This window comes from Orycteropus afer, unplaced genomic scaffold, assembly GCF_000298275.1.
Source record: "Orycteropus afer afer isolate SDZICR_OR568_19922 unplaced genomic scaffold, OryAfe1.0 scaffold00187, whole genome shotgun sequence".
In the NCBI taxonomy this organism is placed as follows: Eukaryota; Metazoa; Chordata; class Mammalia; order Tubulidentata; family Orycteropodidae; genus Orycteropus; species Orycteropus afer.
In genome coordinates, this window is record NW_006921774.1 from 5,316,753 (window position 1) to 5,332,125 (window position 15,373).

Here is a 15,373-nt window from a genome sequence, read left to right on the forward strand (position 1 = left end):
TAGGACCTGGTAGGGGAAGATTAAGAATAATAAAAAAAAAGAAAAAAGTATTAATAATATTAGTTGCTTTAAAACAGGCAAATACAAGCAAACTAATCATCAGAAAAAAGAAAGTGAAAAAGAAAAAATTAAAAAAAAGAGGAAAAAAAAAATTGGTAGAGGACAGGGCAGGGCACCCAGGCTCCGTCTGAGCACACAGACTGTGATGGAGTTCCTGTAGGCCCAGAAGGTAGGTGGGAGTGGGGGGTAGCCACACCTCCGTTCACCAAGTGGGTGTGGGGTATAAGAGTAACAAGAGCAATGTCGTACCTTTTCAGTCTTGCAGGTCCCGAGTGTCCTTGGGGTTGCTGGAAAGCAGAACGTGTTCTTAAGCCCAAGGAATCTGGGAGAGGGCTGTCTCTTTAAATATCCAAAATACTCAAGCTGCTTTTTAAACCTGCAAAATGGCGGCACCCTCCGGACTGGCAAAAGTCCACAGCTCAGCCCACCTCTCTCTTCACCTTCTCTGTTGGTTCCCCTCATCACCTTCTTTGAAAGCCTCATATTTAATGCACATTTAATGTCCCAACTTCTAGCACATTCTGTTCATAACAGATTTCATCAAAGCTCTCAACTGAACCCTCATCAGAATCATCTTTGACAGCCATGTCCATAATCCCACACTACTCCCTTCAAGGCTATTACTGTGAAGCATACTAAAGTTTCCCAAAGCTCTACTTTTACCTGATTCCAAAAGTACTTCAACATTTTAGGTATTTGTTAACCTCACACCCACCCCAGTATAAAATTCTGTCTTTGTTATCTAAGTAAGGCTGTAACAGAAATACCACAAGCGGAGGGCTTTACCAAACAAATTTATTTGCTCACAGTTTGGGATGCTATAAGTCAGAATTCAAGGAGCTCACTCTGGGGAAGGCTTTCTCACACTGTTGCCTCTGAGGGAAAGTCCTTGTCTCTTCAGCTTCTGTTTCCTAGTTCCCTGGAGATCTCCATGTGGCTTGGCATCTATCTTCAAGCTTTCTGGCTTGCTTGTTTAGTCTTTTTTACATCTCAAAAGATATGGACACCCTACACAGATTCCGTCTCATTAACGTAACAAATACAAAGCATTCCCCAATGGGATTATAACCACAGGTTCAGAGGTTAGGATTTATAACACTTTTTTTAGGGGACCATCACTCCTCTTGCACATTGTTGTGCTGTGGTAGCTTGCATGTTGCTGTATTGCTGGAAGCTATGCTACTGGGATTTCAAATACCAGCAGTGCCATTTATGGTAAAGAGTTTGAACAGAGCTTCCAGATTAAGACAAACAAGGTCGAGTGGTCTACTTCTGAAAAAAACTGGCTGCTGAAAACCTTATGAATAGGAGTGGAACACTTTCTGATAGTGTCAGAAAATGAGTCCCTCTGGTAAGAGAGCATTCAATACGACTGGGGAAGAGTAGCCTCCTTAAAGTAGAGGTGACATTAATGACATGGATGCAGTAAAGTTTTCAGGACCTCAGTTTGCTGATATGATGACTCAAAATGAGAAGAAACAGCAGCAAACATCCATTAATAATTGGAACATGGAATTGTATGATGTATGAATCTAGGAAAATTGTGAATTGTAAAAAATAAAATGGAATGCATAAATATCAATATCTTAAGTATTAGTGGACTGAAATTGACTGCTATTGGCCATTTTGAATCAGATAATCATATGATCTACTATGCCAAAATGACAAACTGTAGAAATACGGTATTGCATTGATCATCAAAAGAACATTTCAAGATCCTGAGGTACGATGCTGTCCAAGTGAAAGGATATTATCCATATGCACATAAAGACGACCAGTTAATAGGACTATTATTCAATCCCTGAAGCCAGAGATGATGAAGTTATCTACCAACTTCTGCAGTACGAAACTGACCAAAAACGTAGGCAAGATACACAGAAAATTACTGATACCTAGAATGGGAACACTGGAAACAAAGAGGAAGGACCAGGAGTTGGAAGAAAATATGGCCTTGATGACAGAAATGACGCTGAAGATCACACGATAGAATTCTCCAAAACCAATGAATTATTTCAGAGCTCTGGTAGCGTAGTGCCTAAGGCACTTGACTGCTAACCAGAAGGCTACAGTTCAAACCCACCAGCCACTCCTCAGAAGGAAGGTTGGGCAATCTACTTCCATAGTGATACCGCCTCAGAAACCCAAGGGAGGGGTCGCTATGAGTTGGGTTCGACTTGATGGCACATAACAACGACAACATGACTTATATATTACAATTAGCTTTTCAACAACATAAACGTCAGGTGTACATGTGGACCTTGCCAAACAGTATATATATGAAATATATCAACTGCATCTGTGGAAAACTATTATGGAGATGCCCAATATCATCAATCAGAACAATGTCAGGGGCTGACTGTGGAATATATTATCAATTGATCATATACAAGTTCAAGCTGAAGCTAAAGAAAATCAAAACAAGTTTATGAGAGCCAAAATACCATAAAAATATTGAGTATATCCCGCCTGACTTTAGAGACTATCTCACAAACAGATCTGAAGACTTGAACACCAATGACCAAAGATCAAACGAGTTGTGGGATGACAGCAAGACATCATACATGAAGAAGGTAAAAGGTCATTAAAAAGACAGGAAAGGAAATAGAGACCAAATTAGATGTTAGAAGAGACTCTGAAAGTTGCCCTTGAATGTAGAGTGGCTGACACAAAGTAAACGAGCAAAACACAAGATTCTGAAGGGCAGCTTTAGATGACAAAGTATTAAAATGAAACGTGCAAAGACCTAGAATTAGAAAACCAAAAGGGAAGAGCACACTTGAACTGAAGAAAAAAAAAAAAAAATCAAGCCTTGAATTGCAATACTGAAAGCTTCAGCGGGTAAAATATTGAACAATACAGTTAATATCAAAAGATGATGGAAAGAATACAGAGTCACTGTACCAAAAAGAACTAGTCAACCCTCAACCGTTTTGGGAGCTAGCATATGATCAAGAACCGATGGTACTAAAGGACGAAGTCCAAGCTGCACTGACGCACTGAGGAAAAAGAATACCACTTGATACGTTCTAAGAAATGGATGCAATGCTGGAGGTGCTCACCTGCCTATGCCAAGAAACTTGGAAAACAGCTATCTGGCCAACCAACTGGAAAAGATCCTTATTTGTGCCCCTTACAAAGAAAGGTGATCCAACAGAATGTGGCAATTATTAAACAATATCACTAGTATCACATGCAAGTAAACTTTTGTTGAAAATAATTCAAAAGCAATTCTAACAGCACATAGAGAATTGACAGGAAATTAAATTAGATTTAGAAGGGGGCATGGAACAGGGGTATCACTGCTGATGTCAGACCTTCACTGAAAGCAGAAAATACCAGAAAGATGTTTACCTGTGTTTTACTCAATAAGCATTCGACTGTGTGGATCATAACAAATTATGGACACCAAGCGAAGAATGGGAATTTCAGAACACTTAATTGTGCTCATGAGGAACGTGTGTAAAGACCAAGAGATAGTTGTTTGAACACAACAATGGGATACTATATCATTTAAAATCAGGTGGTGTGTCAGGGTTGTATCCTTTCACCATACTTATCCAATCTGTATGCTGAGCAAATAATCCAAGAAGCTGAATTCTATGAAGAATGTGGCATCAAGATTGGACACTCATTAACAATTTATGATATACAGATGACATAACCTTCCTTGCTGAAAGTGACAAAGATCGGAAGAATTTACTGATGAATATCAAACACTACAGCCTTCAGTTGGAATTACACTTTACCATAAAGAAAACAAAAATCCTCACAACTGGACCAGTAAGTGACATCATGATAGAGAAGGGTGAAGCTGTGAAGGGTTTCATTTTACTTGGATCCACAATCAATGTCCATGGAAACAGTATTCAGGTAATCAAAAGATGTACTACTGCATTAGGCAAGTCTGCAGCAAAAGACCTCTATAAAGTGTTAAAGAGCAAAGATGTCACTTTGAAGACCAAGGTGCACCAAACTCAAGCCATAGTTTTTCAACTGCCTCATATACATGTGGAAGCTGGACAATGAGAAGGAAGATCAAATAACTGATGTCTTTGAATTATGGTGTTGGTGAAGAATATTGAATATACCATAAACTGCCAGAAGAACAATCAACTCTCTTGGAACAAGTACAGTTGGGATACCCCTTACAAACTAGGGTAGCTAGACTTCATCTCTCATTGTTTAGCCATGTTATCAGGAGAGATCAGTCCTTGGAGAATGAAACCATGGTCAGTGAAAAAAAGGAAGAGCCTAAATGAATATAGACTGATACAGTGGCTTCAATAGTGGGCTCAAGTGTAGCAATGATTGTGCAGATGGCACAGGATTGGGTAGTGTTGTATATCAGTTCACCATGAGTTGGAATAGACTTAATGGCACCTAAAGACATATTTGGGGGACAAAATTAAACTCATAACAGTATGCATTTACCTATTCTAGTTATTTCATGTAAATGGGCTCATGCAGTATTGTTCTTTTATGTCTGACTTATTTCACTTAGCATTATTTTCATGGTTCATCCATGCCTAGCATGTATCAAAATTTCATTTCTCTTTATAGCTGAATAATACTTCATTGTATAGATATACTACATTTTGTTTATCCATTCATCTGCTGATGGACACCAGAGTTGTTTCTATTAATAGTAGATTGCAGCTCATGGGGACCCCATGTGTTCAGAGCAGAACTGTTCCTTAGTTTTTTTTGGCTGTAATCTTTACAGAAGCAAATTATCAGTCTTTTTGCCAAGTCTTTCTTCCTCGTGTCACTGTGTGGATTCCAACTGCCAACCTATTTAGGTTAATAGACAAGTGCTAATCATTTCCCCACACAGTGATCTTGATAGCAACTTAATGTGGTATAATTTGCATTTCTTTAACGATTAATGATTTTAAAAAAATTATTGTGACTTGGGTGAAAGTTTACAGTGCATATTCATTTTCCATATAGCAGTTCACATACACTGTCTCATGACATTGACTGCAATTTCCCACAATGCAACAGCTCTCTTCGCACTTCCTCCCCCACAGTTACCTCTTCTCTGTGTCCTTTCTCCACATGTACTCCTGCCCCCCAAGCTGTCTCATTGGGCACATGCAGTCCGTCTGTTCTCCCATTACTGATCTCTCCAAGGAGTGTATCTATCTAATGTAAATGTTCAGCTCATATGCCCGTCTTTTCTTTGGCTGGAAGCCATATGAGTGGGTTCAATTCCACTCCTGAAGGGCAACTTGGGGCTATAGCCTCAGGGGTTTCCCCAGGCTCTACCAGATCAGCAAACTTAGTCCTCCCCAGCCCTTTTTTTTAAAAATTTAGATTTTGAGTTTCATTTCACATTATTTTCCCACTCTATCCAAGATCTCCTTACATAAATTCCCCTCCAAGTGACAGTGGTAGCCGGGCACCATCTAGTTTGGTCTCATAGTCATACAGGCTGAGGACTGTATGGTGTACCAGTCCCTTGCACTATTATTTCCATACATCTTTGGTTTTCTTCATTCTTCTTTGCTCTAGATGAGAGACCCATCCTTACATCTAGATAGCCACCTTCAAGCTTTTAAGATCCCTGATTCTAAATATTTTTTATATGCTTATTTGCCATTTAGATATCTTAAATTTAGGAAGTTACTGTTCAAGCCTTTTGACCATTTTTAAATGCACTGCCAGTTTTTCCCGTAATACTTAGTTCTTTAAATAGTGTAGACAGGAGTTTTTATTAGATATGCATATTGCAAATGTTTTTCCTCAATCTGTAACATGTTTATCACTCTTTCAGTGCTATTATCAATCTTTCCTTGTGGTTAGGTGTTTCAGTTACTTAGTCTGCTGGAACAAATATCACAAATGGGCAACTTTAAAAAAAAGAAATTTATTTTTCCACAGTTCTGGAGACTTTAAGGCCAAATCATAGTCTTGGCCATGTCAATTTCTTCTCTGTCAGTAGTTCTAGATCTCCCTCAGTTCTTGGCCATCCTCACATAGCATCAATCTTCTCCATAGTGTTTAGGTTTAGGAAACACCCTACACTGATAGCTTCATTAAAATAACAAAGAGAATCTTATTCCCAAATAGGATTACATCCACAGGTATGGTGGTTAGGAATCCAACACATATTTTAGGAGACATAACTCAACACCTAACAGTTGCCCAGTGCTTTTGTATTCTGTTTAAAAAAATCTTCATAAAAGAACATGAAGATATTCTCTTCTTCCAGGAGCTTTACTGTTCTACATTGAGATTTATGTTACATTTTTAAATTAGTTTTGTGTTTGTGTGCGGTGAGAATACACAAAAAAACCATAGCCAACTCAAAAATCTCCTTATGCATGATTACAGTTTTCATGTTGTGAATATTTATCACAACCTTTTCCCAAATTATTCTATCATCATTAACATACTCAGTGCTCCCTAAACAAAAATTTTCATTTTCCTCCTTTCTTCCACCCTGGTAACTACTAAGTTTTTGATTTCTATATATTTCCTTACTTCATATAAGTGAGATCACTTATATCCTTTTGTGCCTGTCTTATCTTGCACAGCATGTTTTCTAGGTTCATCCATATTATGGCATGCCTCAAGACTTCATTTCCTTTCATGGCTGAGTGATATCCCATTTTACGTACATGACATTTTGCTTACCAATTCATGTGTTGATGGACACGTCAGCTGTTTCCAAATTTTGGCTATTGTGCACAGTGAACACTGGTATAAAGTATCTGCTTGCATCCCTGCATTCACTTCTTCTCGCATATACCTAGGATTGGGATTGCTAAGTCATGTGGTAGTTCTACGTTCCACTTTTTGAGAAACCACTAAACTGTTCTCCACAGAGGCTGTACCATTTTACATTCCCACCAGCAACAGATGAGGATTCAAGTTTCTCCACAACCTTGCCAACACCTGTCATTTTCCATTTTATTGATTACTGCCAGTCTATTGGGAGGCGCAGGATTGACTTGGTATCTTACTGTGGTTTTGATTTGCATCTCCCTAATGGCCAATGGGAAGCTCTGGTAGCATAGGGCCTAAGGCACTTGACTGCTAACAAGAAGGCTGGCTGTTCAAACCCACCAGCCACTCCTCGGAAGGAAGGTTGGGCAATCTACTTCCGTAGTGATACTGCCTCAGAAACCCAAGGAGGGGTTGTTATGAGTCGGGTCTGACTCTATAGCACATAACAACAACAACAACGACAATGGCCAATGACGCTGAGCACCTTTTCACATGCTTGCTGACCAAATGAGTATCATCTTTGCTGAAATGTCTGCTCAAGTCCTCTGTTCATTTTTTGATAGAGTTGTCTTTACATTGCTAAGTTGTAGTTTTTTTTAAATATGTTTTAGATAGTATTAGACTGTTTTCAGACATAACGGTTCCCCAAAATTTTCTCCCAATCTGTAGATTGTCTCTTTCCTTTTTTTTAGATAAAGTCCTTTAATGAACTAAAGTATTTCATTTTTACGAGATCCCATTTATCTATTTTGTCCTTTGCTGCTGATGCTTTTGTCATAGTATCTGACAACCTATTGTTAAAACTAGATCCCACAACCTATATCCTACATTTTATTTTTCTAAGAATTTTATTATTTTATTTTTCACATTAGGTCTTTGATCTATTCTGAATTGTTTTTTTGTATATTGTGAGGCATGGACCCTGATACAGTCTTCTGCATGTGGAATTCTCTAAATTACCTTTTCATTGTGAGGTAGAGGTCAAAGTTTGTTTATACTTCTTTATTTAACCAAAAGGATATCCAATGTGACCCAAAACCATTTATAAAATGATTATCCTCTCTTTGTGAGGTATCAGGTAATCACTTACACATGTACATCTCTGGGCCTTTCTATTGTGTTTCATTGATCTATTTGTTCATTCTGTGTCAATCAATGTCACACTGTTTTCAATAACTATAGCCTTAGATTAAGTTTGGATATCTAGTAGTGTTCTTTACACAGACTTGATAGTCTGGATCCTTTGCATTTTTATATACATTTTAGAATTAGCTTGCAAAATTCTACAAAACCCCCACTGAGATTCTCATTAGGACTATACTAAGTCCAAAGATCAATCTGGCAAGAACTGAGTCTTGCAGTCTATGAACATGGTGTATCCTTCCATTTATTCAGGATTAGAAAAAAAAATTTCTCCCAGATTTATTGTGTAGTTTTCAGGGTAAAGGTCAGATATTTTAATTTCATTTTGTGTGTATATGCTTTTGGCTGTTGTTGTTTCATGCCGTCAAGTTGGACCCCACTCATAGTGACCCTTCCTTCAGTTTCCAAGGAGGTATCACTATGGAAGTAGATTGCCCAGGCTTCCTTCCAAGGAGTAGCTGGTGGGTTTGAACCGCCAGCCTCCTGGTTAGCAGTCAAGTGCCTTAGGCACTACGCTACCAGAGCTCCTTGGATATAATGTTTTGATTTTATTTCCTAATTGTTTTGTTTGTTGGAACAGCTGATTTCACTTCTGAATTCTAAGAATTTATAAATTCTTTTGGATTTTCTACAAAGGTAATTACATCATCTGTGAAAAATGAGTTTTACTTCTTCATTTCCAATCTTTAATTTTTCCTGACTTACTGACTTGGCTAGGACATCCAGTAAAATGCTGAATAGAAGTGATGATAGCAGACATCTTTGTCTTGTTCTCAAGACAACAATGGTAATATTGTATCACTAAGAATGTTGTTTACTAAATTGTGTGATAGATATATTTAGAACAGTGCACACAAACACACACACATGAGTAGTTGCTAAGGCTACTTATGTATAACCAAACAACTCATGAGATTTGGGTCCTTGGTTTGGAGGCTTAGGGTTATGGTTTCGTGGGATATCCAGTTAAGTTGTTGTTATGTGCCACTGAGTTGGACCCGACTCATAGTGACTCCTCCTTGGGTTTCCGAGGCAGTATCACTATGGAAGTAGATTGCCCCATCTTCCTTCCAAGGAGTGACTGGTGGGTTTGAACCGCCAGCCTTTTGGTAAGCAGTCAAGTGTCTTAGGCACTATGCTACCAGAGCTCCCATCCCAGTTAAGAGGCCTAATAAAGTGTTTAGTGCTTCTGTTCTATTTCTTAGTTTGTTGTATGCAACAACCTGAGGTCTTACAAGCTTACAAATGGCCATCCAAGGAATCTCTCTATTCAACTGGAACAACAGGAAGAAGAGTCAGGAATAGGAGGAGGATATAGAATGTAATTGCCTCATGAGCAACTGCCTCCTTTGCCATGAGAGCAGAACTGGATGGTGCCTGGCTACTATTACTGAACATTTTGATCAAAGATTCCATAGAACAATCTTGATCCAGAGAAGGAAAATGCAGAACAGAATTTCAAATTTTCATGGACTCTGGACTTTCTGGAGCATCGAAGATGGATGAACCCCTGAAACTACTGCCCTGAGATCACCCTTAAACCTTAAACCAAACACATCCCCTAAAGTCTTCTTAAAACTGAACAACAGTTTAGCTTAATTAGTATAAAAAGGTCTGCCTTGAGCATTGTGCTCTTTTAAGAATATCTCTATGGGATCAAATTGACAACAGCAACTCAAAAGATTAGAAAGGAACACCTTAGTAGGCAGTGAGCTTGTATTAATGAGGGAGGAACAACTCAGAAAAGGATTGTGAGAATGGCTGCACAACTCAAGAGTTTAACTGACATCAATAAACTGTACATACAGAACATGTTGAACTGGTGTATGTTTTGCTGTATATTCTCCATAACAAAATAAAAAATTTAAAGAAAAAAATTATGTTAACTGTTTTCATCAGTAATCTTTTTATCAAATTAAGAAGATTTCCTTATATTCTTAGTTTGTATAAGTTTTAATCATAAAGGAGTATTAAATTTTATCAATTTTTTTTAATATATCTGTTGAGACTATCTGGTTTTCCCCTCGTTTATTCCATATTGTAGTGAAAAACATTTACTGCAGTCAAAACTTTTTAAGTACAAAAACAAAGCTCACTTGAACATGACAGAGCCTGTGGAATTCAATTTGCTAACTTTCAGATTTCTGATCTTAGGTTTACAAGAAAAAATGACCTGGAAATTTTCTTTCCTCTGATTTTATCAATGTTACGCTCATCTCATAAAATGAACTGGAAAGTTTCATCAAATGAGCAGAAAATCTTCCATTCTCCAGAAAAGTTTGTGTAAAATTAGTGTTATTTTGCTTAAATGCTTGAAATAATCCATCAGTTACGTCATTTAAGCCTAGAATTTTCTTTATGGGAAGATTTTAAATTATAGATCTAATTTCATTAATAAGTATAGGACTTCAGGATTTCTATTTCTACTTGTAATAATTTTTATAACTTGTGTTTTTCAAGGAATATGCCATTTTACCTAACAACTGTGAAATATATTTGCATAGAATTGTTCATAATAATCTCCTCTTAAGTAATACATGTTGTTGTTGTCATGTAATCTCCTCTTAATACATGTTGTTGTTGTTGTCATGTGCCGTCGACTCGGACCTGACTCATAGTGACCCCTTCTTGGATTGCCGAGGCAGTATCACTACAGAAGTAGATTGCCCGACCTTCCTTCCAAGGAGTGGCTGGAGGATTTGAACCGCCAGCCTTTTGGTTAGCAGTCAAGTGCCTTAGGCACTATGCTACCAGAGCTCCTAAGTAATATATATTAAGGTATATTTCACATAAAAAAATGCAAAAAGCTTTAATCTATAGCTCAATGAATTTTCATGTAGGTACACATCTGTATAACCACCACTATGATCAAGAAAAAGAACATTTTCACTACATTAGAAGATCTCTGGCACCCCACTCCTATAAAAAATCTGCCCTGAGAAGTAACTACATTCTAACTTTTATCTGTAAAAGTTAGTTTTACCTATTCTTAAGTTCATATGAATGGACCCATACAGTATACACTCATCATGTGGCTTCTATTGCCTATCAAGGTTTTGAGGTTCATTCACCTCATTACGTAGTTGAGGAGTTTCTTTCTTTTTATTGTTGAATAATATATTGTTGTATAAATACACCAAACATTTTTTATCCATTCTCCTTCTGATAGACATCTGGACTGTTTTCAGCTTTAAAAACAAGCTGTTATGAACACTCTTGTTCAAGTCATTCTGTGGATAAATGCACAGGTATCTTTTCATTATATTCCCAAGAGTAAATATACTGGGTTGCAGAGAAAATACATGTTTATTTTTATTAGGATCTCCAGAACAGTATTCCAAAGTCTTTTTACCATCTTTCACTTCCACTAGCAATTAGTGAGAGCTACAGTTGCCCTATATCCTGTCCTATTCCAACATTTGCTATTATTAGTCTTTTCAATTTTCGCTTTTGGATAGTTCCATAATAGCATATACTCTTAATACTATAAAGTTACCGATTTTTACTGTTTGTTTCGTCAATTACTGGCAAGTTTGTTAAAATTTCCAACTATAATTGTTTATTTCTCTACTTCGCCCTTTTGTTTTCTTAAATTTCATATACTTTAAGGCTATGTTATCAGGTACATATAAATTAAAATTTTTCTGGAGTAACTTTCATCACTATGAAATAACAATTTTGATCTCTAATAATACTTCTTGCCTTAAAGTCTATATTGTTTGTTATTAATACAGCTGTGTCAACTTTCTTTTGGCTGTATTCATGGTTCATTTCCCAGCCCCTCCATAATCTTTCTGTCCTTATGTTAACATTTAGTGTCTCTTGTAAACAGTATAAAATTGGCTCTTATTTTTTTCTACCCAGTCTATCTTTTTGTCCCTATATGTTTATTTCTTCCATTTGTCTTCATTTAATTAATCAAGTTTTTTTTTTCCAATTCTTTTTATTTGGTTTCTATTAGCTTTTCAGTTATATATTCTTTTCGAATTCTTTCAGTGGCTACTCTAGAGATTGCAAATACGTATCTTCACTAGTCTCTCTAAATTAACATTGGTATCAATTTTTGAACAACGCAAAGACTTTACAATAGTTTAACTGCTATATACTCTTATCTCCTCTCTGTGCTACCGTCATCTATTTTACTTTTACCATTTATAGCCCCTCAAGATACTACTATTATTGTTGTTTTAGACAGCTGAACTATTTTATATTTACCTTTTGCAGCATTCTCTGTTCCCTCTCACAGTTCTGTGTTTTCACCAGGGATCATTTTTCTTTCACCTGAAAACCTTTAGTATTCTCATGGGCCAAGTATAATACATACAAGGACTTTTTCACCTTCTGCTTGTGAAAAACATCCTAATTTCATCTTCATCTTTCTAAGGATATTTTTTTCCTAGTTACAGAATTCTAGATAGGTTTTTTTTAAAAAAAAATCACATTTTTACTTTAAAGTCTAGCAGTGTACATTTACCTTCAACAATTTCTATTAAAAACTCTGCTTTCAGTTTTATCGCTGCTCCTTGGAAAGTAATATATATTTTTTTCTTTGGGTGCTTGTAAGATTAGCTTTTTGTTTTCGGGTTTTAGCTATTGGACAGCCTTGTGCTTGGTGTGGTTTTCATTGTATTTATCTCATTTGGGGTTTGCTAAGATTCCTGAATCTGGGTTGATATATTTTAGTTTTGAAAATTCTCAACCATTATTCTCTTCACCCTTTCCTCTTCTACCTTGTAGGTCCATCACTAGTTACCCTTTTGTTATACATTCTGACTATGCCCCCCCTGTATCTCTTATGTTTGTTTCACTGTTTTCTGTTTTTATGCTGCTCAATTTACTTATTTCCTTTTAATCTGCTTAGAATTCACTAATTTTATCTTCTCTTGTTTATAGTTGGAAGGCAACAGCCTCTCTGTGGGAGAAAAATGTAGCAATTTGTTTCCATAAAGATTATAACCTTGGAAACCCTGCGGGACTCTGTCCTATAGGGCCACTACGAGTTGGAATTGACTCAACAGCAAAAAGTTCTGGGTTACGGATTCGTCTTACAGACTTCAATTCTCTACCAAAACTTTTCCATTTTCCTTAACACATTAATCATGGTTAAAATTCTAGTCTATTATCTCTTATAACTGTTATCACCTGTAAATGATAATTCAAGAGAATAAAATATTCTACCCAAGAAGGGTCCCTTTTTTCTATCTTCTTTCCTTTTCTTGCCAACTACCCACTACCACCAAAAGCTCACAACTGGCAAATGACTCCAGGAAAGAAAACATCCAGCATTTGTCAGATTACTTTGGACTGCCTCCTCCATTCCTTGAAATACCAGTTCATCTAGTCATTTTTACTTCTACAGCATTCCAATGTATTTTAAAACAGTATTTCTTATAATTTACCTGGCTTTTTCACAGTTTACAGTAAGAATCATGGACAGTTAGTTATGACATACTACAATACATATAAACAGAATTCCTTCCAGTCTTTTCATATCTGCATCTTTAATGATTTCAGTCTCTTAAAAAGAAAAAGGTAAGTACAGAGGAGCTACTAATGATTTACTAGTATAAATATAAAACAAAGGTAGAGTAGACCTAACTTTCTAATTTAATTAAAATGCAGAGGATCAAAACAACTAACATTTATTCTAAGCATTAAAATGAAAAAATAAAATGTATAGCAACTGTAGTAGTAAGCCAAAACCAAAAACCAAACCCACTGCTATCAAGTCAGATTCGACTCATAGTGACCCCTTCCTTGGGTTTCTGTTGTTGTTATCTGCCGTCGAGTCGGACCGAACTCATAGTGACCCCTCCTTGGGTTTTTGAGGCAGTATCCCTACAGAATTAAGTATCTTTCCGGAAGTAGATTGCTCAACCTTCCTTCCGAGGAGTGGCTGGTGGGTTTGAACTGCCAGCCTTCTGGTTAGCAGTCAATTGCCTTAGACACTACGCCACCAGAGCTCCATATTACTGAGAGTGCCTAGCTGTTCTTGATTTCCTGACTATACAATTTCTCATGCCATATGCTCCCCTCCCCTCTTTTAATGCATGTAACTATAAAAGAATCTATGGCCAAAGACTTCACAAAGTTGAATGTGATGGCTTTATTTACTGAAAAAGAGGCCTGATCTAAGGACGCCTATGGAAGTTAATAGTTCAAAGACATGGGTAGAATACTCTTTGAGACATTCATTCTTGGCTTCATACAGTGAGAACAGAGAGTAAGGAGTTTCTATGACGACATACATAATTTAAAATGCTGCATGAATTCAAACAAGAAACTAGTAGGGTGGGCAGAAAGGTAAACAGTTGTTACTGAAAAGAAAATTCCTAATTATACAATCATAATTAAGTAATTTGATAATGTGGGGAGAAAATAAAAAGTTAAACTAGTAGTTTTGGCCAGTAAGATCGATTTACATTTCAAAATTTTGGGAAGAACTACCCTTAACTTAAAAGTAAGTTCTTTTGTATCCCAGAGACAATGGGTAAAGCTTACTTATATTTCACCAAAAGAAAAGGACCAGCTAATTTTCCCAACAATTAAGATACAACAAGTTAAAATACTTACTGATATACTAAGGGTTTCATTCTTGTGGTCAAAATTCATTTTTCCACAATAAGCTCGCTGAGATAGTAAGTTGTCAAAGTACAATTTGCATCGCAAAGTCAAACACCTTGAAGAAAAAATATTTGGCACATTAAAAAGATGATGATACAGAACTGTATATTCAATACAATCTAAGACAAAGAAGAAATAAGTTTATATAACAAGACAAGATAAAAAGATGCCAAAATGTTGACATTTGTTGCCCATTTAATAGGTGCAATTTTAGGTTAGTCTTCTTCCTGCTCTTTACATTCATTTGTACAGGCAGTCCCTGAGTTATATACATCTGACTTACGATATATACATCTTACCTTCGCTTTAAAGCAGGGCTTTGGACAGCTTCTGTCATAACTAAGGAAGTGAAACAGGAACAGATTGGAATTTTTACAATTTGGATGAGTCTACACAGTAACCAGATGGGAAAAATTACAGGTGGAAGCCCTAAAATGGGAGACTCAGAGGAGGCATAGTAAGCCCTTTTAGGAGCCTGATACCTGAGACTGGATTACTGGTAGGACTGTGGAGAGTCATACACATTCAGAACATCTCGGTCAGCTGCCATCTTTGAAGCCCTGCTTTAAAGTTACAGAAATTACCCTCACTTTGAAAACCACTGAACCAACCCCTACTAGAAATAAATTATTCATCATGATCACCTTCACTTGCTGCTTGTGCAGCTTTTAAATTACTGAAAAGGCTTTCAGCCTTCTCTTGCACTATGTTGTTGTGTTGTTATGTGCCATCGAGTCATACCTGACTCACAGCAACCCCTCCTTGGGTTTCCAAGGCGGTATCACTATGGAAGTAGATTGCCCAACCTTCCTTC

The 15,373-nt window shown here is 36.9% G+C and overlaps 1 protein-coding gene across 1 annotated transcript in view; it reads right to left on the reverse strand.

The window, feature by feature from the left end:
• Positions 1-15,373, reverse strand: part of SMC6 (structural maintenance of chromosomes 6) — a 113,308-nt gene that overhangs the window by 13,874 nt on the left and 84,061 nt on the right. Inside the window, exon 23 of the mRNA XM_007947490.1 lies at positions 14,509-14,614. Coding sequence (XP_007945681.1) covers positions 14,509-14,614 — 106 coding nt within the window. The remainder of the gene's footprint in view (positions 1-14,508; positions 14,615-15,373) is intronic.